We start from the raw sequence: 25,392 nt of genomic DNA on the forward strand, positions 1-25,392 counted from the left end.
TGTGGTTTACCTCCTAGAACTACTTAGAGAATGAATGCAACTGTTTTCACCAAATCTGTCATTTGTTATGCATTATTTGATATTTATTGTAATAATTGATGTAACTGCAAAAATACGTGGGATTTCTGAGTCAGTTCAATTCCTAAATAAAACTTTTTGTAAATTTCCGTTTTGCAATTGTAGCGTTATTTTTACAATGTGAGCACCCAACTTGTACTGATCTATACCCCAGAGGTTAAAGGCAGACGAGTTGGATTATCAAGTCACACAGGGCCAGTCATATTCGGGGTGTGTTTATGTCTCGGTGTTCGAACATTGAACTGGAGACAGTGAAGGGAGCTTTACATCGAATATAATGGGGAAAACTTCCTACTTCACAATACATTTTTCAGAAAGATGGGACTGCAATTTGTTTTACTTACAGATAATAAGTATCCCCAGGTAATCATTTAATATTACATCAATAAAATTCTGCAGCATTTTCGCTGGGTTTTACTACCTGACCTTTCCCATCACTTGTAACTAATCTTGACATTGTAATTCAGTCTTTACACTATGCCACTTTTAAACTATTGCCGTATACTTGGACTGGTGACGACTTTCAATCTACCTGATGGGAAGACGTTTGTGGGAGTGACACTTAGACCATAAGAGATAGGAGCAGGAGTAGGCCATTTGGCCCTTCGAGCCTGTTCTGCCATTTAATGAGATCATGGCAGATCTGATTTTTTACCTCAACTTTCCTGCCTTTTCCCCATATCCTGTGACTCCCTTGCTGATCAAAAATTTGTCTGACTCAGCCTTGAATGTATTCAATGATTCAGTTCAAAGCTTTTTGGGGTAAAGAATTCCAAAGATTCACAACCCTCTGGGAGAAGAAATTCCTCTTAATTTCTGTCTTAAACGGGTGACCCCTTATTCTAAGACTATGCCCCCGAGCTTTAGATTCCCCTATGAGGGGTAACAACCTCTCAGCATCTACCCTATCAAGTCCCCTCAGAATTTTATGTTTCAATAAGATTCTTCTAAACTCCAATGAGTATAGACCCAACCTGTTCAATCTTTCCTCATAAGACCTGGAATCAACCTAGTGAACCTTCTCTGAACTGCCTCCAATGCAAGTATGTCCTTCCTTAAATAAGGGCACCAGAACTGTATGCAGTCCTCCAGGTGTGGTCTCACCAGCACCCTGTACAGTTGTAGCATGACTTCCCTGCTTTTATACTCCACCCCCCTAGAAATAAAGGCCAATATTCCATTTGCCTTCTGGATTACCTGCTGCACCTGTATGTTGACTTTTTGTGTTTAATGTACCCAGATCCGTGTGTACTGCAGCATTTTGTAGTATTTCTCCATTCAAATAATTTGCTTTTTTATTTTTCCTCCCAAAGTGGATGACTTCACATTTTCCCACATTATATTCCATCTGCCAAATTTTTGACCATTCGCTTAACCTGTCAATATCCCTTTGCAAACACTTTATGTCCTCATCGCAACTTGCTTTTCCACCTATCTTCGTGTCATCAGCAAATTTGGCTTTCTTCATCCAAGTCATTGATATATATTGTAAATAGTTGAGGCCCCAGCACTGATCCGTGCGGCACCCCACTAGTTACAGATTGCCATTTTGAAAATGTCCCTTTTATCCCAACTCTTTATTTTCTGTTAGTTAGCCAATCCTCTATCCATGCCAGTATATTACCCCCAACACCATGAGCTGTTACCTTGTGCAGTAATCTTTTATGTGGCATCTTATCGAATGCCTTTTGGAAATCCAAATATACTGCATCCATTGGTTCCCCTTTATCCACACTGCCTTTTACTTCCTCAAAGAACTCTCATAAATTTGTCAGACATGATTTCCCCTTCATACAATCATGGAGAGTCAACATGGTTTTATTATGAGTCTCCAAATGTCCTGCTACTACTTCCTTAATAATGGATTCTAGCATTTTCCCAATGATAGATGTTAGGCTAACTGGTCTATAGTTACCTGTTTTCTGTCTCACTCCCTTCTTGAATAGGGGTGTTACATTTGTGGTTTTCCAATTTGCTGGGACCTTTCCAGAATCTAGTGAATTCTGGAAGATTACAACCAATGCATCCACTATCTCTGTAGCCACTTCCTTTAAGACCCTTGGATGCAAGCCATCAGGTCCAGGGGACTTGTCAGCCTTTAGACTCATTAGTTTACCTAGTACTTTTTCTCTAGTAATTGTTTTTAGTTCCTCCCTCCCCTTTGCCCCTTGATTTTCTACTATTATTGGTATGTTATTAGTGTCTTCTACTGTGAAGACAGATACAAAATATCTGTTCAATTCCTCTGCCATTTCCTTGTTTTCCATTATTATTTCTCCAGTCTCTTCCTGTAAGGGACCAATGTTTACTTTAGCTACCCTCTTCCTTTTTATATACTTGTAGAAGCTTTTACTGTCAGTTTTTATTTTTCTTGCTAGTTTACTCATTTTATTTTCTCCCTCTTTATTATTCTTTGTCTTCCTTTGGTTTTTAAAGTTTTCCCAATCTACGGGCTTACCAGTAATCTTTGCCATGTTCCCAGTCCATCACCGGCATCTCCACATCATTACTTCCTTAGTTAGCCATAGTTGGTTCACCCTTTTTGTGAAGTCTTTTCTCCTCACAGGGATATATTTTTGTTGCGAGTCATAAAATATCTTTTTAAATGTTTGCCACTGCTTATCCACCATCGTACCATCTAATTTTACCCAGTCCGCTTTAGCCAATTCTGCCCTCATTCTTTTGTAATTGCCCTTATTTAAGTTAAATACAGTAGTTTCAGACCCAAGATCCTCACTCTCAAACTGGATGTGAAATTCATCATGTTATGATTACTGCTTCCCAAGGGATCCTTTACTTTGAGATCATTAATTAATCCTGTTTCATTACCCATTACCAGATCCAAAATGGCCTGTTCCCTGGTTGGTTCCCGGACATATTGATCTAAGAAACAGTCCCTAATACACTCTATGAACTCCTCCTCGGAGCTACTTTTGCCGATCTGATTTGCCGTGGGACGTGGGGGTGAAACGGGATGTCCAAACTGTCCCAAACAGCACTAGGTGTACGGAATGGACTCCCACCATCAATCACCGTGTTATATGTAGATTTAAAGCATTGCAAAAAATGAGCTGACTGGATGAATGTGTTGTTTAAAGATGGTATTTAGGATTAAAAGGAGGATGATGTGTGGGAAGAAGGTCCATTTGGGGACTGACAGATTGCAGGAATTTTTTTTGAAGGGGGCAGGGTTTAATGTCCATGATGATACAGACTGTTGTTCTGGGAAAACTTGAGTCCATTATGCATGTTTTCTCCCAGGTTTTTACCCTTTTTTATGGCTAGTTCAGAATGTGTTTGAGTAGCCCAGGTGGATTTGCCCCACTCCATTTCTTTTGCCAATGGAGAAACTGCACACTTCCAGGTGGCAGATCCCGCTGATGACCCTGAGGTCAGGAACTTGGCTCGGTGGTGAGTCCTGGGCATGGGAACTACCTGTGACTGGTATGTCAGTAAAACCCAAATAAACTGCTGCTAGGCTGCTTAACATTGAGCAGAAAACTTGGAAGCTTTTATGGAAGAATGATCTGACTCCTTGAGGGCCTTATCTTCATTGCAAAGTAAAATTCCTGAACTTTCTGGGTACCCAGCAGTGTTGGGCTGGTATTGAGTCTGGAAATGACTGACTTACCTTGGAGTACAATAGAGCTCCCAAGATCAAAACCGATGCCAATCTCCATTGATTGGTCGGAGCTGCGCCCAGCTGGAGTCGGTGGCAGATGCAGGATGAGACTTTGTCAGTGACTTGTTTCTCCGCAAAAGCCCTAAAGGGGAGATCTGAAAGCCTAAATTGTTTATCCAGGGGGATCCCACCCGAATTTTGCACCCTAAATGCCCCATGATATGGTTCGAATAAAACAGGACAATGGTATCGGAATGGTGAACTGTAAATAACTCTGAGATTCCAGTGCTCCCTTGTGATGTGACCCGAACACAGGTTGCAAATTTCATGGCTTCTAATAGTCGAAGCAAACGAAAGACTTTAGTGACCTCGCTCTCCTAGCAACAGCCAAAGGCCCATCGTGACCAATCCTCAGAACAATGAACACCTTTATGACCTTGGGTCAAAGTCTACCTGTTTGTTTCATGGGCACTGGTTACTAAGACTGCGAAACATTTTGCGGTCGCCGTGGTGACCGTTTGCTTTTTAGACGCGTATTCCAGTCGATTTCTCCCTTTGCGTTGAGTTGGGAGTCTCCCCGCCTGGCTGGTGTGATGGTGCTGGGGAGAGAAACCATTCCCCCAATGTCCATCTGAAACCCCAGCAAACGGCCGGCAAGTTCACCCTCCGTAAAGGTCAGTGTTCTCTTGCATTCGCTTTTGAAGTTTTATAAACGGAATAACTATAATTCACACTATCCGATAGTGGCATTAAGAAATTATTTCCACTTATTTGAGTTTATATAGAAACAATGACGGACAGGAAAAGACCCTCCGGTCCATCCAGCCTGTCCCACACATCTGCCATGCCTTGTGTATCACAATACGTACATTTTCCGCCCGACCCCATGTGATCTCCTGAGAGAGGCAAGAAACCAAATAAAAACCCAGGCCAATTTGTTGAAAAAAAACCTCTGGGAAATTCTTCTCCGACTGACCCCCTTAGAAGATCAAAACTAATCCAGGAGATCACTCTGGCCCTGATAATGCCTTTCAGTACTTACCTTTTGTAAGAGGTGATCTCCGCCCCAGCCAGAAACAGGTCCAGTTCTCACTTGAAGGAATTCAGCGAGTTGGCGTTCACTGCACGAGGCGGCAACCAGGTCCACTATTCTCTGGGAAAAGAACCACCTCCTGGCATCTAACATAGATCAGGCGTTGTACAACTTAAAATTGTGACCACATGTCCTCCCTAACCTATTTAGTTGCAATAAACTGTCTACTCAAACACAATCTAAACCCATCATGATGTTAGAAATCGCGATCAAATCACTCCTAAGTCTACGCTTCTCGAGTGTAGAGTCCCAGCTCTTTTGGTCTATCTTGATAATTAAGATATGTTGGAGTCACAAGGGCATTATACAGCAAGAAAATGTTCTCATTCAAAGGGTAATAGGGTTACAGAGAAAGTGACTAAGGAAGACTATTGAAGATGACAGTGGACCTTAGAGTCAAGAGACATTTTGACACTTAATTGGTGGAAGAAAGGATTTGTTGAGTTGATTTAGAAGGAACAGAAGGCCCAATGGCCTTTTCCTGTTCCCATGCTACACTATGTATTTTCTCTCCCAATACCCTCACCGAGGGGAGTTTGAAAGGAATTCCAGTGAAACTTGTGACCTGGGCGGATCAAACTTTTATTTCATGTCTTTTTATATTTGAAGGCGGAGGGGTCTGACTCCTCCTTTACGCATCAAAATGATTTTTCCCCTGCATTCTGTTCCATCGTTTCATTTTAAACAGGAAATTCTTTCCTTTCCAATGTGATAGAAAACCACCCTTTCCCCCACAATGTTCAGGGGGTGGGGGAGAGAGAATGTTTCTGATACAAACACAACGTAGAGCAAGTTCTAAACAGCAGAGTTTGTAATTTGATTTAAAACCATGAATCAACTCTGTTTTGGAAATATTCCCTTTTGGATATTCAATCCATCAAGAGGTTAAATAATTCTAAATGTGTCACTGGAAGAGATGGGTTTGGTGTGCTAAAATAGGTTTTCTTCCATTCCTTGTTTTAAGCTGGCCACAGTGGTGTCCGTCCTACAATGTGTTGTGTGAAGGGGCGGGCATGACTCTCCCTGCTTCCCGCCCTCCCCCCAACCACACATGGACACCTAGAGATGGTTAAAAAATAAAGTAAAATACCTTATAAAAAACACTGTCTTTCTTGTTTAAAGGGTTAGGTTCTAAATGTTCTATAAATCATTCATTTTTCAGAGTTCCTGGATCTGTTACTATGAATTCGTTGTGTGGTCCTCCAACGCCTCGTTCTGGGTAAGACAGGGAGCATGATGGGAAGATCTGGTCGTAACCTGGTCACTTTTGAGAGGGTCTTTGCTAAACGCAGGCGGCCAGGTTCAGAGTAACAGTTCCAACAGTGCCCTTTGTGACCATGGTAGGAATGAGGCTATTTAATCAGTGTGTGCAGGTAGAACATCAGATCAGAAAGTTTCACCAACATGTTTTTAGAGACTGGGTACAGTCCAGGAGTGAAGGATATTTTGGGGAGGGGGGTGATGTCATTTTTTGATGCAAAAGGTGAGAATACCTGTATTTCCTCAGGAATTAGTGACTCCAATGAAATTGTACTTAAAAATAGTTTATTTCAAAACCATATGTTCCTGTGATATTATTAAATGGTTATTAATTACAGAGAAATCTGGGTATTCTTTCTGTCTCTTTTAAAAAGACTTTTAACCCCTGGAGGTAGGTGCAAGTTTGACTGCTGTTGCCCATCTTGAAGAGGGTGAATGATCCATTAGCTGGGAGACCAGAGGCGCATAATGTAAACGTTACAACTTTTGAAAAATGCCAGATTTCACCATGGCTTTATTCCTATAAAGTGGAGCATTTGGCAGATGTATTATTGGAAGGCATTTAGAAATATTCCGTTAAAAGTGTAGAAATGGGAGACTAAACAATGGAGAGGTGCAGCCGAGGCTCAGTTGGTAGAACTTTCACCCCTAAGTCAGAAGATCGTGGGTTCAAGTCCCACTCCAGAGACTTGAGCACATAATCCAGGCTGACACTCGAGTGCTGCACTAACAGAAGTGCCGTCTTTCGGATGAGCTTTTAAACCGAGGCCCCGTCTGCCCTCTCAGGTGAATATAAAAGATCCCACAGCACTACTCAAAGAAGAGCAGGAGAGTTCTCCCCATTGTCCTGGCCAATATTTATCCCTCAACCAACATCACTAAAACAGATTATCTAGAATCATAGAATCATAGAAGTTTACAACATGGAAACAGGCCCTTCGGCCCAACATGTCCATGTCGCCCAGTTTATACCACTAAGCTAGTCCCAATTGCCTGCACTTGGCCCATATCCCTCTATACCCATCTTACCCATGTAACTGTCCAAATGCTTTTTAAAAGACAAAATTGTACCCGCCTCTACTACTGCCTCTGGCAGCTCGTTCCAGACACTCACCACCCTTTGAGTGAAAAAATTGCCCCTCTGGACCCTTTTGTATCTCTCCCCTCTCACCTTAAATCTATGCCCCCTCGTTATAGACTCCCCTACCTTTGGGAAAAGATTTTGACTATCTACCTTATCTATGCCCCTCATTATTTTATAGACTTCTATAAGATCACCCCTAAACCGCCTACTCTCCAGGGAAAAAAGTCTCAGTCTATCCAACCTCTCCCTATAAGTCAAACCATCAAGTCCCGGTAGCATCCTAGTAAATCTTTTCTGCACTCTTTCTAGTTTAATAATATCCTTTCTATAATAGGGTGACCAGAACTGTACACAGTATTCCAAGTGTGGCCTTACTAATGTCTTGTACAACTTCAACAAGACATCCCAACTCCTGTATTCAATGTTCTGACCAATGAAACCAAGCATGCTGAATGCCTTCTTCACCACCCTATCCACCTGTGACTCCACTTTCAAGGAGCTATGAACCTGTACTCCTAGATCTCTTTGTTCTATAACTCTCCCCAACGCCCTACCATTAACGGAGTAGGTCCTGGCCCGATTATCACACTGCTGTTTGTGGGACCTTGCTGTATGCAAATTGGCTGCCGTGTTTCCTACATTACAACAGTGAGTACACTTCAAAATTTCTGTAAAGTGCGAGACAGTAAATAGATGTTAATTACAATGTGCACATGGTACAGTTTACACTTATTATTTTGAATGGGTCTAGCTATTCCCTCAATCTCTTTCCCGAACCCCCCCCCCTCCATGCTCCATTATGCCCATTGAGGCTGGCAATATGCAGTGGGGTAATTCCTAAGTCTACTGAGAACACTTATGGGGTTGTGCAGACTGTTAAAGAGAAGGCTCACAATGCTTTTGTCTGTGGGCCTTTGTCCCAGTATCTGTGAATTTCTTAGATTTTAAATAAGAACAGATGTAAAACTTGCCTGCATGTAATTTCTTTTTCAGCTGTCCACTGTAGAAATTGGAAACTATCCTTGCCTATTTCTGGAATATAATTCTCTGTACTTGTTTGATTTTCTTTTTTTTTTGAAAGGGCCCTAGTAAGAATTCCTCTTAAAGGAGTTTTGAATATAATGTTTTTCTCTCGAAGTTTAATTCATCAGGAGCTTTTAAAGCAATGGTAACATGTTGTGCAAGCATCTTATACGTAAATGTATTCACTGCAACAATAGCGAGTGGCATTATAAATGTATTTGTTCTTGTGTCTATTGGCCATTTAACACTGTAACTGGGCACTCTACAAAGGATCAGAGATGTAAGTTGGATGGCCTGTTATATATCATGCATGTGTCTGTCACACTCCAGACATTGTATTTTGTTACAGATGCAAAACTTTTTTTCTATTAAGAAGTAGAAAGAAAGCCAGTCATTTAATGCTGCGTTTTTCTAACTTGGAGCCTGAAATTTACGAGCAACTACAATTTATTTTTTTTAACCCATATTTCTTCACAAGGACTATTTGAGCATAAGCCTTAAAGGGACAGACCAGGTAAAGCGCAGTTCCATCTTAGCAGCAAAACATTACAACCATGATTCAGACTATCAATGAACAAACACTATGTGAGATCAGCTAATATATGATACAAATAAAGATGAGTATGGGATTGGTAGTCTGCGATTGTCACTAGCCCACTTGGTAAATGTATATCCTATTATTGTACTGAAGCAGTCAGTGTCTATTGCATTCACTCACTCCAATATCAGATTGGGGAAGTCTGTGAGCATGTGTTCATATCTTGGGTCCAACTTTAAACCTGCTATAAAAACAGAAAATGCTGGAAACACTCAGCAGGTCAGGCAGCATTTGTGGAGCAAGAAACAGAGTTAATGTTTCAGGTCAATGACCTTTCATCAGAACTGGAAGATGTTAGAGATGAACAGCTTTTAAGCAAATACAGAGTCAGGGAAAAGGAAAAGTTCTGTGATAGGGTGGAGGGCAGGAGTGATTAAATGACAAAAGGGATGATGGTGCAAGGCAAAGGAGCTGATAATGAGATAAGTATAGAAACTCAATGCTAAGGAGAGAAGGCTTTAAAGTGCCTAGTAGAAAGATGGGGTGATGTTCCTCGAGCTTGCGTTGAGCTTCATTGGAACAGTGTTAGATGCTGAGGACTGAGTGGGAGTGGGAAGGAGAATGAAAATGGAGAATTTAAACCTGCTCCTGTGTTAGGAAATTTTCATCTCAAAATATCTGGTTGGGTGAATAATGTGATATAACAGGGGATGCTGTCCTTCTGCAAGTTGGATGAGTTACTGCAGGACTGTGGAGATCCTATGAAACAATCTCTTAATAAAAGCAGCACTCTTTTTTGGCAGTGCTTTTTCTGTTCCTGTATTAAACATGGCTTCTGATCCAGAAACGAGGATTCTTTCACTGCTTCTCTCTCTTTGTCTTTTCCCCCTCCAGCACAGAATGCACAACTTTGGAGTTGTGTGGAAAATGTGAGAAAGGGAAGACTTTCCAGCAACACTACAAGGTAAGGGGTTCATTATATGAGCAAACCCACAGTGGCCGATAGGAGATCCACTTCTCCCCAGTGACAACAAGTTGAGGAACATTTTTGAACGTGACCATGGCACCTGAATCTACAAAATCTGGATTAAAAAATTAGGAAACGTGCAGGCCAACCAGCTTCTGCAAGAGGTAGTTGGGTGATATTTTGGGTAGGACCTTCCATTTGAACAATTTCTTGTGATGGGCATGTTCATGGCTGCAGTAATGTCACTCTGTCAGTCTGCGATCCTTTATTTGAGTATAATCACAAACCCACGATAGGGCCTCCTTTCTCAATTATTCGCATGCTTCCATGCCTCCTTCCCTCTCTGCTCTCTTTCCATTTTTGAGCCATAGTTCAACTTTTAAAAATTTTAAATTCTCATCCTTGTGTTCAAATCGCTCTATGGCCTTGCCCCCTCCCTATCGCTGTAACCTCCTCCAGCCCTACAACCCTCCAAGATCTCTGCGTTCCTCCAATTTTGGCCTCCTTGCGCATCCCCGATTTCCTTCACTCTACCATTGGTGGCTGTGCTTTCACCTGTCTAGGCCCTAAGCTCTGGAATTCCCTCCCTAAACCTCTCTGCCCCTCCACCTCTCTCTTCCTTTTAAGACGCTCCTTAAAACCTGCCTCTTTGACCAAGCTTTTGGTCACCAGTCCTAATGTCTCCTTACGTGGCTTGGTGTCAATTTTTGTCTGATAACGCTCCTGTGAGGCGCCTTGGGATGTTTTACAATGTTAAAGGCACTGTAAAAATGCAAGTTGTTGTTGTTTCGGTACAGTGTTTTACATTAGGCAGGGATATTTTAAAAACATCACTCAGCTGCAAAAGCCTCCAGGTTGTGAGAGAGTAGCATGCACGTCCGTACCAGAACTTGTGAAAGGAGAGAAAGATCATTAAACTTGGACTGGCATCAATTCTTGAAGTGTTTGCTGATACATTACAAGGTGCTCGATATTCTGCTGCACTGATATTTTTGATCAAATCACAACATTGTCTTTGAAGAGCCATTTTTAATTCTCCTTGGGCTATCCTTCCTGATTTTATATTGATTTTTGGAGAACTTTGGTGCTCATCAAACCAGGAATATCTCCACTCTGCCCCAACAATGCACTTCAGCCAAAAACCATTCAACATGACATTTCCACCTCCAACACCAAGCATCCTTATGGCCGCCAGGAACAAGACTGCCAATTAGGGCCAAGTCATAGGCAGTTTTGTGATATGGACTCATGCCCATTAGGAACAACAACAACTTGCATTTATGGAGCATCTTTAATGTAACAGCAAGGTCCCAAAAACAGTAATGAAATAAATGACCAGATAATCTGTTTTAGTGATGTTGGTTGATGGATAAATATTGGCCAGGACACCGGGGGGAATTCCCCTGCTCTCCTTCAAAGTAGTGCAATGGGATCTTTTACGTCCACCAGGGAGGGCAGACAGGGCCTCGGATTAACATTTCATCCGAAAGACAGCACCTCCAACAGTGCAGACTCCCTCAGTACTGCACTGGGATTGTCAGTCTAGATTTTGTGCCCAAGTCTCTGGACCTGAACACACAACCTTCTGTCTCAGAGGCAAGAGTGCTACCAACTGAGCCATGGCTAATCCACGGCATTATGTTGTACATGGTCCATTGTATGGAACAAGTTCAATGGGTGTATTTATGATATTTTCTCTCTCCATGGTCCCTATGTTCTCACCATTAGTTTATTTTTTTTAAATGCTCCTCACTTGTATGTACTCTCCTTCATCTCCATAAAGGAAGAGACACCGGTGTGACCCACGAGACATGACGTGACCCACGAGACACCGGTGTGACCCACGAGACATGACGTGACCCACGAGACACCGGTTTGACCCACGAGACACCGGTTTGACCCACGAGACACCGGTGTGACCCACGAGACATGACGTGACCCATGAGACATGATGTGACCCATGAGACATGATGTGACCCATGAGACATGACGTGACCCATGAGAGATGGTGTGACCCACGAGAGATGGTGTGACCCACGAGACACGGTGTGACCCATGAGACATGTGTGACCCACGAGAGACGGTGTGACCCACGAGAGACGGTGTGACCCACGAGACACCGGTGTGACCCACGAGACACCGGTGTGACCCACGAGAGACGGTGTGACCCACGAGAGACGGTGTGACCCACGAGACACGGTGTGACCCACGAGAGACGGTGTGACCCACGAGAGTCCGGTGTGACCCACAAAAGACGGTGTGACCCACGAGAGACGGTGTGACCCACGAGAGACGGTGTGACCCACGAGAGACGGTGTGACCCACGACAGACGGTGTGACCCACGAGAGACACGGTCTGACCCACGAGAGTCTGGTGTGACCCATGATAGACACGGTGTGACCCATGAGAGACACGGTGTGACCCGAGAGACACGGTGTGATCCACGAGAGACGGTGTGACCCACGAGAGACACTGTGTGACCCACGATAGACACTGTGTGACCCACGATAGACACTGTGTGACCCACGATAGACACGGTGTGACCCACGATAGACACGGTGTGACCCACGAGAGACACGGTGTGACCCGAGAGACACGGTGTGATCCACGAGAGACGGTGTGACCCACGAGAGACGGTGTGACCCACGAGAGACGGTGTGACCCACGATAGACACTGTGTGACCCACGAGAGACACGGTGTGACCCATGAGACACGGTGTGACCCACGAGAGACACGGTGTGACCCACGAGAGACACGGTGTGACCCACGAGAGACACGGTGTGACCCACGAGACATGTGTGACCCACGAGAGACACGGTGTGACCCACGAGACACGGTGTGACCCACGAGACACGTGTGACCCACGATAGACACGGTGTGACCCACGATAGACACGGTGTGGCCCACGAGAGACACGGTGTGACCCACGAGGGACACGGTGTGACCCACGAGAGGTCCGGTGTGACCCACGAGACACGGTGTGACCCACGAGAGACACGGTGTGACCCACGAGACACGGTGTGACCCATGAGAGACACGGTGTGACCCTCGAGAGACACGGTGTGACCCGAGAGACACGTGTGACCCACGAGAGACGGTGTGACCCACGAGAGACGGTGTGACCCATGAGACATGTGTGACCCATGAGACATGTGTGACCCACGATAGGCACGGTGTGACCCATGAGAGTCCGGTGTGACCCATGAGACACGTGTGACCCACGAGAGACACGGTGTGACCCACGAGACACGGTGTGACCCACGATAGACACGGTGTGACCCACGAGAGTCCGGTGTGACCCATGAGACACGTGTGACCCACGAGAGACACGGTGTGACCCACGAGAGACACGGTGTGACCCACGAGACACGGTGTGACCCACGATAGACACAGTGTGACCCACGATAGACACGGTGTGACCCACGGGAGTCCGGTGTGACCCACGAGAGTCCGGTGTGACCCACGAGAGTCCGGTGTGACCCACGAGACACGGTGTGACCCACGAGGGACACGGTGTGACCCACGAGAGACACGGTGTGACCCACGAGACACGGTGTGACCCACGAGAGACACGGTGTGACCCACGAGACACGGTGTGACCCACGAGGGACACGGTGTGACCCACGAGGGACACGGTGTGACCCACGAGAGTCCGGTGTGACCCACGAGAGTCCGGTGTGACCCACGAGAGTCCGGTGTGACCCACGAGACACGGTGTGACCCACGAGAGTCCGGTGTGACCCACGAGGGACACGGTGTGACCCACGAGACACGGTGTGACCCACGAGACACGGTGTGACCCACGAGAGTCCGGTGTGACCCACGAGAGTCCGGTGTGACCCACGAGAGACACGGTGTGACCCACGATAGACACGGTGTGACCCACGAGAGACACGTGTGACCCACGAGAGACACGTGTGACCCACGAGAGACACGTGTGACCCATGAGACATGTGTGACCCATGAGACATGTGTGACCCATGAGACATGTGTGACCCACGATAGACACGGTGTGACCCATGAGAGTCCGGTGTGACTCATGAGACACGTGTGACCCACGAGAGACCGGTGTGACCCACGAGAGACACGGTGTGACCCACGAGAGACACGGTGTGACCCACGAGAGTCCGGTGTGACCCACGAGAGTCCGGTGTGACCCATGATAGACACGGTGTGACCCATGAGAGACACGGTGTGACCCACGAGACACGGTGTGACCCACGAGAGACACGGTGTGATCCACGAGACACGGTGTGACCCACGAGAGACACTGTGTGACCCACGATAGACACTGTGTGACCCACGATAGACACTGTGTGACCCACGATAGACACTGTGTGACCCACGATAGACACGGTGTGACCCACGATAGACACGGTGTGACCCACGATAGACACGGTGTGACCCACGAGAGACACGGTGTGACCCGAGAGACACGGTGTGATCCACGAGAGACGGTGTGATCCACGAGAGACGGTGTGATCCACGAGAGACGGTGTGACCCACGAGAGACGGTGTGACCCACGAGACACGGTGTGACCCACGAGAGTCCGGTGTGACCCACGAGGGACACGGTGTGACCCACGAGACACGGTGTGACCCACGAGACACGGTGTGACCCACGAGAGTCCGGTGTGACCCACGAGAGTCCGGTGTGACCCACGAGAGACACGGTGTGACCCACGATAGACACGGTGTGACCCACGAGAGACACGTGTGACCCACGAGAGACACGTGTGACCCACGAGAGACACGTGTGACCCATGAGACATGTGTGACCCATGAGACATGTGTGACCCACGATAGACACGGTGTGACCCATGAGAGTCCGGTGTGACTCATGAGACACGTGTGACCCACGAGAGACACGGTGTGACCCACGAGAGTCCGGTGTGACCCACGAGAGTCCGGTGTGACCCATGATAGACACGGTGTGACCCATGAGAGACACGGTGTGACCCACGAGACACGGTGTGACCCACGAGAGACACGGTGTGATCCACGAGACACGGTGTGACCCACGAGAGACACTGTGTGACCCACGATAGACACTGTGTGACCCACGATAGACACTGTGTGACCCACGATAGACACTGTGTGACCCACGATAGACACGGTGTGACCCACGATAGACACGGTGTGACCCACGAGAGACACGGTGTGACCCGAGAGACACGGTGTGATCCACGAGAGACGGTGTGATCCACGAGAGACGGTGTGACCCACGAGAGACGGTGTGACCCACGAGAGACGGTGTGACCCACGATAGACACTGTGTGACCCACGATAGACACTGTGTGACCCACGATAGACACTGTGTGACCCACGAGAGACACGGTGTGACCCATGAGACACGGTGTGACCCACGAGAGACACGGTGTGACCCACGAGAGACACGGTGTGACCCACGAGACATGTGTGACCCACGAGAGACACGGTGTGACCCACGAGACACGGTGTGACCCACGAGACACGTGTGACCCACGATGGACACGGTGTGGCCCACGAGGGACACGGTGTGACCCACGAGGGACACGGTGTGACCCACGAGAGGTCCGGTGTGACCCACGAGACACGGTGTGACCCACGAGAGACACGGTGTGACCCACGAGACACGGTGTGACCCACGAGACACGGTGTGACCCATGAGAGACACGGTGTGACCCTCGAGAGACACGGTGTGACCCGAGAGACACGTGTGACCCACGAGAGACGGTGTGACCCACGAGAGACGGTGTGACCCACGATAGACACGGTGTGACCCACGAGAGTCCGGTGTGACCCATGAGACACGTGTGACCCACGAGAGACACGGTGTGACCCACGAGACACGGTGTGACCCACGATAGACACGGTGTGACCCACGAGAGTCCGGTGTGACCCATGAGACACGTGTGACCCACGAGAGACACGGTGTGACCCACGAGAGACACGGTGTGACCCACGAGAGACACGGTGTGACCCACGAGACACGGTGTGACCCACGATAGACACGGTGTGACCCACGAGAGTCCGGTGTGACCCACGAGAGTCCGGTGTGACCCACGAGAGTCCGGTGTGACCCACGAGACACGGTGTGACCCACGAGGGACACGGTGTGACCCACGAGAGACACGGTGTGACCCACGAGACACGGTGTGACCCACGAGACACGGTGTGACCCACGAGAGACACGGTGTGACCCACGAGACACGGTGTGACCCACGAGAGACACGGTGTGACCCACGAGACACGGTGTGACCCACGAGACACGGTGTGACCCACGAGACACGGTGTGACCCACGAGAGACACGGTGTGACCCACGAGACACGGTGTGACCCACGAGAGACACTGTGTGACCCACGATAGACACTGTGTGACCCACGATAGACACTGTGTGACCCACGATAGACACGGTGTGACCCACGATAGACACGGTGTGACCCACGATAGACACGGTGTGACCCACGATAGACACGGTGTGACCCACGATAGACACGGTGTGACCCACGATAGACACGGTGTGACCCGAGAGACACGGTGTGATCCACGAGAGACGGTGTGACCCACGAGAGACGGTGTGACCCACGATAGACACTGTGTGACCCACGATAGACACTGTGTGACCCACGATAGACACTGTGTGACCCACGATAGACACTGTGTGACCCACGAGGGACACGGTGTGACCCACGAGAGACACGGTGTGACCCATGAGACACGGTGTGACCCACGAGAGACACGGTGTGACCCACGAGAGACACGGTGTGACCCACGAGACATGTGTGACCCACGAGAGACACGGTGTGACCCACGAGACACGGTGTGACCCACGAGACACGTGTGACCCACGATAGACACGGTGTGACCCACGATAGACACGGTGTGGCCCATGAGAGACACGGTGTGACCCACGAGGGACACGGTGTGACCCACGAGGGACACGGTGTGACCCACGAGGGACACGGTGTGACCCACGAGACACGGTGTGACCCACGAGAGACACGGTGTGACCCACGAGGGACACGGTGTGACCCACGAGAGACACGGTGTGACCCATGAGACACGGTGTGACCCACGAGAGACACGGTGTGACCCACGAGAGGTCCGGTGTGACCCACGAGACACGGTGTGACCCACGAGAGACACGGTGTGACCCACGAGACACGGTGTGACCCACGAGACACGGTGTGACCCACGAGACACGGTGTGACCCACGAGACACGGTGTGACCCACGAGACACGGTGTGACCCTCGAGAGACACGGTGTGACCCACGAGAGGTCCGGTGTGACCCACGAGACACGGTGTGACCCACGAGACACGGTGTGACCCACGAGAGACGGTGTGACCCACGAGAGACGGTGTGACCCACGAGAGACGGTGTGACCCATGAGACATGTGTGACCCACGATAGGCACGGTGTGACCCATGAGAGTCCGGTGTGACCCACGAGACACGGTGTGACCCACGATAGACACGGTGTGACCCACGAGAGTCCGGTGTGACCCATGAGACACGTGTGACCCACGAGAGTCCGGTGTGACCCATGAGACACGTGTGACCCACGAGAGACACGGTGTGACCCACGAGAGACACGGTGTGACCCACGAGAGTCCGGTGTTACCCACGAGAGACACGGTGTGACCCACGAGAGACACGGTGTGACCCATGAGAGTCCGGTGTGACCCACGAGGGACACGGTGTGACCCACGAGAGACCGGTGTGACCCACGAGAGTCCGGTGTGACCCACGAGACACGGTGTGACCCACGAGGGACACGGTGTGACCCACGAGAGTCCGGTGTGACCCACGAGAGACACGGTGTGACCCACGAGACACGGTGTGACCCACGAGAGACACGGTGTGACCCACGAGACACGGTGTGACCCACGAGGGACACGGTGTGACCCACGAGGGACACGGTATGACCCACGAGAGTCCGGTGTGACCCACGAGAGTCCGGTGTGACCCACGAGACACGGTGTGACCCACGAGAGTCCGGTGTGACCCACGAGGGACACGGTGTGACCCACGAGAGTCCGGTGTGACCCACGAGAGACACGGTGTGACCCACGATAGACACGGTGTGACCCACGAGAGACACGTGTGACCCACGAGAGACACGTGTGACCCACGAGAGACGGTGTGACCCATGAGACATGTGTGACCCATGAGACATGTGTGACCCACGATAGACACGGTGTGACCCATGAGAGTCCGGTGTGACTCATGAGACACGTGTGACCCACGAGAGACCGGTGTGACCCACGAGAGACGGTGTGACCCACGAGAGACACGGTGTGACCCACGAGAGTCCGGTGTGACCCACGAGAGTCCGGTGTGACCCACGAGAGTCCGGTGTGACCCACGAGAGTCCGGTGTGACCCACGAGACACGGTGTGACCCACGAGACACGGTGTGACCCACGAGGGACACGGTGTGACCCACGAGACACGGTGTGACCCACGAGGGACACGGTGTGACCCACGAGGGACACGGTGTGACCCACGAGGGACACGGTGTGACCCACGAGGGACACGGTGTGACCCACGAGAGTCCGGTGTGACCCACGAGAGTCCGGTGTGACCCACGAGAGTCCGGTGTGACCCACGAGAGTCCGGTGTGACCCACGAGACACGGTGTGACCCACGAGAGTCCGGTGTGACCCACGAGGGACACGGTGTGACCCACGAGACACGGTGTGACCCACGAGACACGGTGTGACCCACGAGAGTCCGGTGTGACCCACGAGAGACACGGTGTGACCCACGATAGACACGGTGTGACCCACGAGAGACACGTGTGACCCACGAGAGACACGTGTGACCCACGAGAGACGGTGTGACCCATGAGACATGTGTGACCCATGAGACATGTGTGACCCATGAGACATGTGTGACCCACGATAGACACGGTGTGACCCATGAGAGTCCGGTGTGACTCATGAGACACGTGTGACCCACGAGAGACCGGTGTGACCCACGAGAGACACGGTGTGACCCACGAGAGTCCGGTGTGACCCACGAGAGTCCGGTGTGACCCACGAGAGTCCGGTGTGACCCACGAGAGTCCGGTGTGACCCACGAGAGTCCGGTGTGACCCACGAGACACGGTGTGACCCACGAGACACGGTGTGACCCACGAGGGACACGGTGTGACCCACGAGAGTCCGGTGTGACCCACGAGACACGGTGTGACCCACGAGACACGGTGTGACCCACGAGGGACACGGTGTGACCCACGAGACACGGTGTGACCCACGAGGGACACGGTGTGACCCACGAGGGACACGGTGTGACCCACGAGGGACACGGTGTGACCCACGAGAGTCCGGTGTGACCCACGAGAGTCCGGTGTGACCCACGAGAGTCCGGTGTGACCCACGAGAGTCCGGTGTGACCCACGAGACACGGTGTGACCCACGAGAGTCCGGTGTGACCCACGAGGGACACGGTGTGACCCACGAGACACGGTGTGACCCACGAGACACGGTGTGACCCACGAGAGTCCGGTGTGACCCACGAGAGACACGGTGTGACCCACGATAGACACGGTGTGACCCACGAGAGACACGTGTGACCCACGAGAGACACGTGTGACCCACGAGAGACACGTGTGACCCACGAGAGACGGTGTGACCCATGAGACATGTGTGACCCATGAGACATGTGTGACCCACGATAGACACGGTGTGACCCATGAGAGTCCGGTGTGACTCATGAGACACGTGTGACCCACGAGAGACCGGTGTGACCCACGAGAGACACGGTGTGACCCACGAGAGACACGGTGTGACCCACGAGAGTCCGGTGTGACCCACGAGAGTCCGGTGTGACCCACGAGAGTCCGGTGTGACCCACGAGAGTCCGGTGTGACCCACGAGACACGGTGTGACCCACGAGACACGGTGTGACCCACGAGGGACACGGTGTGACCCACGAGACACGGTGTGACCCACGAGGGACACGGTGTGACCCACGAGGGACACGGTGTGACCCACGAGAGTCCGGTGTGACCCACGAGAGTCCGGTGTGACCCACGAGGGACACGGTGTGACCCACGAGGGACACGGTGTGACCCACGAGACACGGTGTGACCCACGAGACACGGTGTGACCCACGAGACACGGTGTGACCCACGAGGGACATGGTGTGACCCACGAGACACGGTGTGACCCACGAGAGTCCGGTGTGACCCACGAGAGTCCGGTGTGACTCACGAGACACGGTGTGACCCACGAGAGTCCGGTGTGACCCACGAGGGACACGGTGTGACCCACGAGGGACACGGTGTGACCCACGAGAGTCCGGTGTGACCCACGAGACACGGTGTGACCCACGAGAGTCCGGTGTGACCCACGAGACACGGTGTGACCCACGAGACACGGTGTGACCCACGAGACACGGTGTGACCCACGAGGGACACGGTGTGACCCACGAGAGACCGTGTGACCCCATGAGAGACACGGTGTGACCCACGCGACACGGTGTGACCCACGAGAGACCGTGTGACCCACGAGAGACGGTGTGACCCACGAGAGACACGGTGTGACCCACGAGAGACACGGTGTGACCCACGAGAGACACGGTGTGACCCACGAGAGACACGGTGTGACCCACGAGAGACACGGTGTGACCCACGAGACACGGTGTGACCCATGAGAGACACGGTCTGACCCATGAGACACGGTCTGACCCATGAGACACGGTGTGACCCACAAGAGACACGGTGTGACCCACGAGACACGGTGTGACCCAGGAGAGACCAGCTGCGAGTCCCTGAGGCCAATTTCATTTCTGAATGCTTGTCTTTCCTATTGGACCTTCTTGGCGCAAGTGATGTCACTTTTTGTCGCCATCTCCCCCCAAAAAATGTCTACAGTTATTTGGGCCCCTTTTCTTTGAAATGCATCTCGCTTTCGCTCAACGCCTCCGCCAGACACGGTCGCTGAGACTAGGGACTAAATGGAGAATCACTGATGTTAGCCTAGGCCCTTAGCTCCCCATGTGCTATGTTCTTGTAACAGGATCTCCTCAAATTGCTGTTTCAATACAGCGGATAAATGATGATGTTTATTTCATGCAGCTAGGGGAATCTGTTGTCATCGCACCAGGATATGTCTTGTCACGGAACAAAAGTAATGTTACAGTCTCCCTGTGTGATGAGTTCTTCAATCGGATACACCCTCCCAACACATATGTTCCAAGGTAACATCACTGTTATAAACTGTTGAATTACTTATTAGGTGGGGTGTGGATAAGGGAGTTGCACAGAGACAGAGAACTGCTAGATTTTGATGTGCAGTGAGCAAACACCTGTACTGAACAGCTTGTGTATGTCTCAGTCGAAACTCTCGTATTCAGCTGGTGTATATCTGCCCAAGTTTTTCATACTGTGCAGCTTGTGTATGTCTGTCTCAGCTCCTGTACTGTACAGCTTATGTGTACTTCCTTTACTATACAGCTTGTGTATGTCTCAGTCTCCCTCATGTACTGTATAGCTTGCTATTATCTGTCTCAGATCCTGTACTATACAGCTTGCTATACCTGTCTTAGCTCCTGTGCTGTAAAGCTTAATACATCTGTCTCAGTCTCCCTATACTGTACAACTTGTTATATCTTTCCGTGCCCCTGTACTGTATAGCTTCCTCTATCTGTCTCAGGGTCCCTGTACTGCACAACTTGCTTTATCCGTCTCAGTCTCTCTGTACTGCACAACTTGCTACATCTGTCTCTGTTTCCCTGTACTGTATAGCTTCCTCTATCTGTCTCACGGTCCCTGTACTGCACAACTTGCTACATCTGTCTCGGTTCCCATGATGTGCAAACCTCCCCTCTGTCAAGTAAGCTATACCTCTTCTTTAATGTTATAGGTTTTTGAATTGAGGTCCCTAGGATTCTGTGGGGGAAATCCAGAGTGTCCGAAAGTTCCTCAATTTTCTGTACTAATTGATTTGTGAGCATGTTATTTCTGTTGCTGTGCACTAATAAACAGAATCTCTTCAATGATGGCACTGTTTTCCTTCGGGGAACTGATACTGCCTTTCAGAAGTCAGGACATAAAGCAAGTCAATATTTGCACATGGGAATGTTTGAAAATCACTTCTGGCTGTGAGCAATCATGGGCTCCATTTACAAATTGTACCATTCAGGAAAAAAAAAAATTTAATTGAGAGGCATGAGTGTTGGTAAATCTGTTTTGCTGATTGTAGCATTCTTGGCCTAAAGTGAGCCTGTTCTGAGAGAAGCAGAACTGCAGAGTCTGCAGTCTTGCAGGCAGGACCACATTTATGTCATTCTGGTTAAATCTGGATTGTACTTGGGAAGTGTTTGTCTGCAGTATATTGGAGTTTATAACTGGTACTGTAGGCTTTCCTTTCTGTCATTAATTCAGATTTTTGTCTAATTTTTCAGGTCTGCATTAGAAAACAACAAGTGAGTATTTGCTGTTGAAATGCATTTGGAATAAGTCATCCTGGGCATCAAAATAATTCACTGAGTGACAGCTGGCCAACTTAAACTCAGACCCACTTCATGTTACAAGTTGAATTCATTCCTTTTTTCATCCTCTCCTTTGTTCTGCCAGATTCTTGCACTTTCCCCTCTCCCTCAAATGAGATTGATTGCTTCCTAAGCTGATGCTACCTCACCACCACCTCTCTCGACCCCTCGACTCCCTCTATTGTCAAACTGCTTGTCCAACATCCAGTCCTGGATGAGCTGCAATTTCCTCTAATTAAATATTGGGAAGAGTAAAGCCATTGTCTTTGGTCCCTGCCACAAACTCCGTCCCCTAGCCACCGATTCCATTTCCCTCCCTGGTCACTGTCTCAGACCAAACCAGACTGTTTGAACATAAGAAATAGGAGCAGGAGTAGGCCATCCGGCCCCTCGAGCCTGCTCAGCCATTCAATAAGATCATGGCTGATCTTCTATCTCAACTCCACTTTCCCGCCCTATCCCCATATCCCTTCATTACTTGGTGTCTAATAATATATCGATCTCAATCTTGAATGAGTATCCACAGCCCTTTGGGGTAGAAAATTCCAAAGATTCACACCCATTTGAGTGAAGAAAGTTTTCCTTATCTCAGTCCTAAATGGCCGGCCTGGAACAGCCACTGGAAACAGCCTCTCGGCATCTGTAAAGCCCTCTAAGAATTTTATATGTTTCAATGAGATCACCTCTCATTCTTCTGAACTTCAGGGAATATAGGCCCATTCTACTCAATCTCTCCTCATAGGACAACCCTCTCATTCCAGGAATCAATCCAGAAATGGCAGAACAATTAAACACATACTTTGGTTTTGTCTTCACAAAGGAGGACACAAATAACCTGCCAGAAATGTTAAGGAACCAAGGGTCTAGTGAGAGGGAGGAACTGAAGGAAACCAGTATTAGTTAAAAAATAGTGCTAGGGAAATTAATGGGGCTAAAGGCTGACAAATCCCCAGGGCCTGATAATCTACATCCCAGAGTACGAAAGGAAGTGGCCCTGGAAATAGTGGATGCATTGGTCGTCATCTTCCAAAATTCTATAGACTCTGGAACAGTTCCTACAGATTGGAGGGTGGCAAATGTACCCCCACTATTTAAAAAAGGAGGGAGAGAAAAAACAGGGAATTACAGACCAGTTAGATTAACATCAGTAGTGGGGAAAATGCTAGAGTCTATTATAAAAGATGTGATAACAGAACACTTGGAAGGCATTAACGGGATTGGACAAAGTCAGCGTGGGTTTATGAAAGGGAAATCCTGCTTAACAAACCTACTGGAGTTTTTTGAGGATGTAACTAGTAGAATAGATAGGGGAGAACCAATGGATATGGTGTACTTGGATTTTCAGAAGGCTTTTGATAAGGTCCCACACAAGTGGTTAGTGTGCAAAATTAAAGCACATGGGATTGGGGGGAATATACTGGCATGGATTGAGAATTGGTTGACAGACAGGAAACAGAGAGTAGGAATAAACGGGTCTTTTTCCGGGTGGCAAGCAGTGACTAGTGGGGTACCGCAGGGATCAGTGCTTGGGCCCCAGCTATTCACAATATATATCAATGATTTGGATGAGGGAACTAAATGTAACATTTCCAAGTTTGCAGACAACACAAAGCTGGGGTGGAATGTGAGCTGTGAGGAGGATGCAAAGAGACTCCAATGTGATTTAGACAAGTTGGGTGAGTGGGCAAGACCATGGCAGATGCAGTATAACGTGGATAAATGTGAGGTTATCCACTTTAGTTGTAAAAACAGAAAGGCAGATTATTATCTGAATGGTGATAGATTGGGAAATGGGGAGGTGCAACGAGACCTGGGTGTCCTTGTACACCAGTCGCTGAAAGCGAGCATTCAGGTGCAGCAAGTAGTTAGGAAGGCGAATGGTATGTTGGCCTTCATTGCAAGAGGATTTGAGTACAGGAGCAGGGATGTCTTACTGCAGTTATACAGGGCCTTGGTGAGACCACATCTGGAGTATTGTGTGCAGTTTTGGTCTCCTTATCTGAGGAAGGATGTCCTTGCCATGGAGGGAGTGCAACGAAGGTTTACCAGACTGATTCCTGGGATGGCAGGACTGACTTATGAGGAGAGATTGGATCGACTAGGCCTATATTCACTAGAGTTTAGAAGAATGAGAGGTGATCTCATCAAAACATATAAAATTCTAACAGGACTAGACAGACTAGATGCAGGGAGGATGTTCCCGATGGCTGGGGAGTCCAGAACCAGGGGTCACAGTCTCAGGATACGGGGAATGCCATTTAGAACCGAGATGAGGAGAAATTTCTTCACTCAGAGGGTGGTGAACCTGTGGAATTCTCTACCACAGAAGGAAGTGGAAGCCAAGTCATTAGATGTATTCAAGAAGGAGATAGATATATTTCTTAATGCTAAAGGGATCAAGGGATATGGGGAAAAAGTGGGAACAGGGTACTGAGTTAGACGATCAGCCATGATCATTTTGAATGGTGGAGCAGGCCCGAAGGGCCGAATGGACTACTCTTGCTCCTATTTTCTATGTCTATGTTTCTATGAACCTTCATTGCACCACCTCTAAAGCAACTATATCCTTCCTTAGGTAAGGAGACCAAAACTGTACACAATACTCCAGGTGTGGTCTCACCAGAACCCTGTATAATTGTAGCAAGACCGCCTTACTCTTATATTCCAACCCCTTGCAATAAAGGCTAAGATACCATTTGCCTTCCTAATTCGTGTACGACACCCAAATCCCTCTGACTACCAACATTTCTTAATCTCTCACCTTTTAAAAAATATTCTGCTTTTCTATTCTTCCTACCAAAGTGGATAATTTCACATTTTCCTCACATTATACTCCATCTGCCACCTCCTCGCCCACCCTGTCTATATTCCTATGCAGCCTCTTTGTGTCCTCCTCACAGCTTACTTTCCCATCTAGCTCTGTATCATCAGCAAACTTGGATACATTATACTTGGTCCCCTCATCTAAGTCATTGACATATATTGTAAACAGCTGAGGCCCAAGCACTGATCCTTGCGGCACCCCACTAATTACAACCTGCCAACCCGAAAATGACCCATTTATTCCTACTCTCTATTTTCTGTCCGTTAACCATTCCTCAATCCATGCTAATATATTACCCCCAATCCCATGAGCCCTAATCTTGTGTAACAACCTCTTGTGTGGCACCTTATCGAATGCCTTTTGAAAATCCAAATGTACGACATCCACTGGTTTCCCCTTTATCTACCCTGCTAGTTACA

General features: G+C 49.0%; 1 protein-coding gene across 3 annotated transcripts in view; it reads left to right on the plus strand.

The window, feature by feature from the left end:
• The window catches only part of LOC137323937 (flagellum-associated coiled-coil domain-containing protein 1-like), a 62,566-nt gene that overhangs the window by 5,571 nt on the left and 31,603 nt on the right, over positions 1–25,392 (plus strand). For 2 of the 3 annotated variants that reach the window (XM_067988068.1, XM_067988070.1), the window contains exons 2-5: positions 5,956–6,012; positions 9,593–9,662; positions 20,735–20,856; positions 22,063–22,083. In XM_067988068.1, the coding sequence (XP_067844169.1) occupies positions 5,975–6,012; positions 9,593–9,662; positions 20,735–20,856; positions 22,063–22,083 (251 nt within the window). In that variant the 5' untranslated portion in view covers positions 5,956–5,974. Of the gene's footprint in view, positions 1–4,273; positions 4,375–5,955; positions 6,013–9,592; positions 9,663–20,734; positions 20,857–22,062; positions 22,084–25,392 lie in introns of those variants that run through there. The other variant, XM_067988069.1, reaches the window with a different exon arrangement.

The sequence above is a fragment of the Heptranchias perlo genome, chromosome 7 (genome assembly GCF_035084215.1).
Source record: "Heptranchias perlo isolate sHepPer1 chromosome 7, sHepPer1.hap1, whole genome shotgun sequence".
NCBI classification, from domain to species: Eukaryota; Metazoa; Chordata; class Chondrichthyes; order Hexanchiformes; family Hexanchidae; genus Heptranchias; species Heptranchias perlo.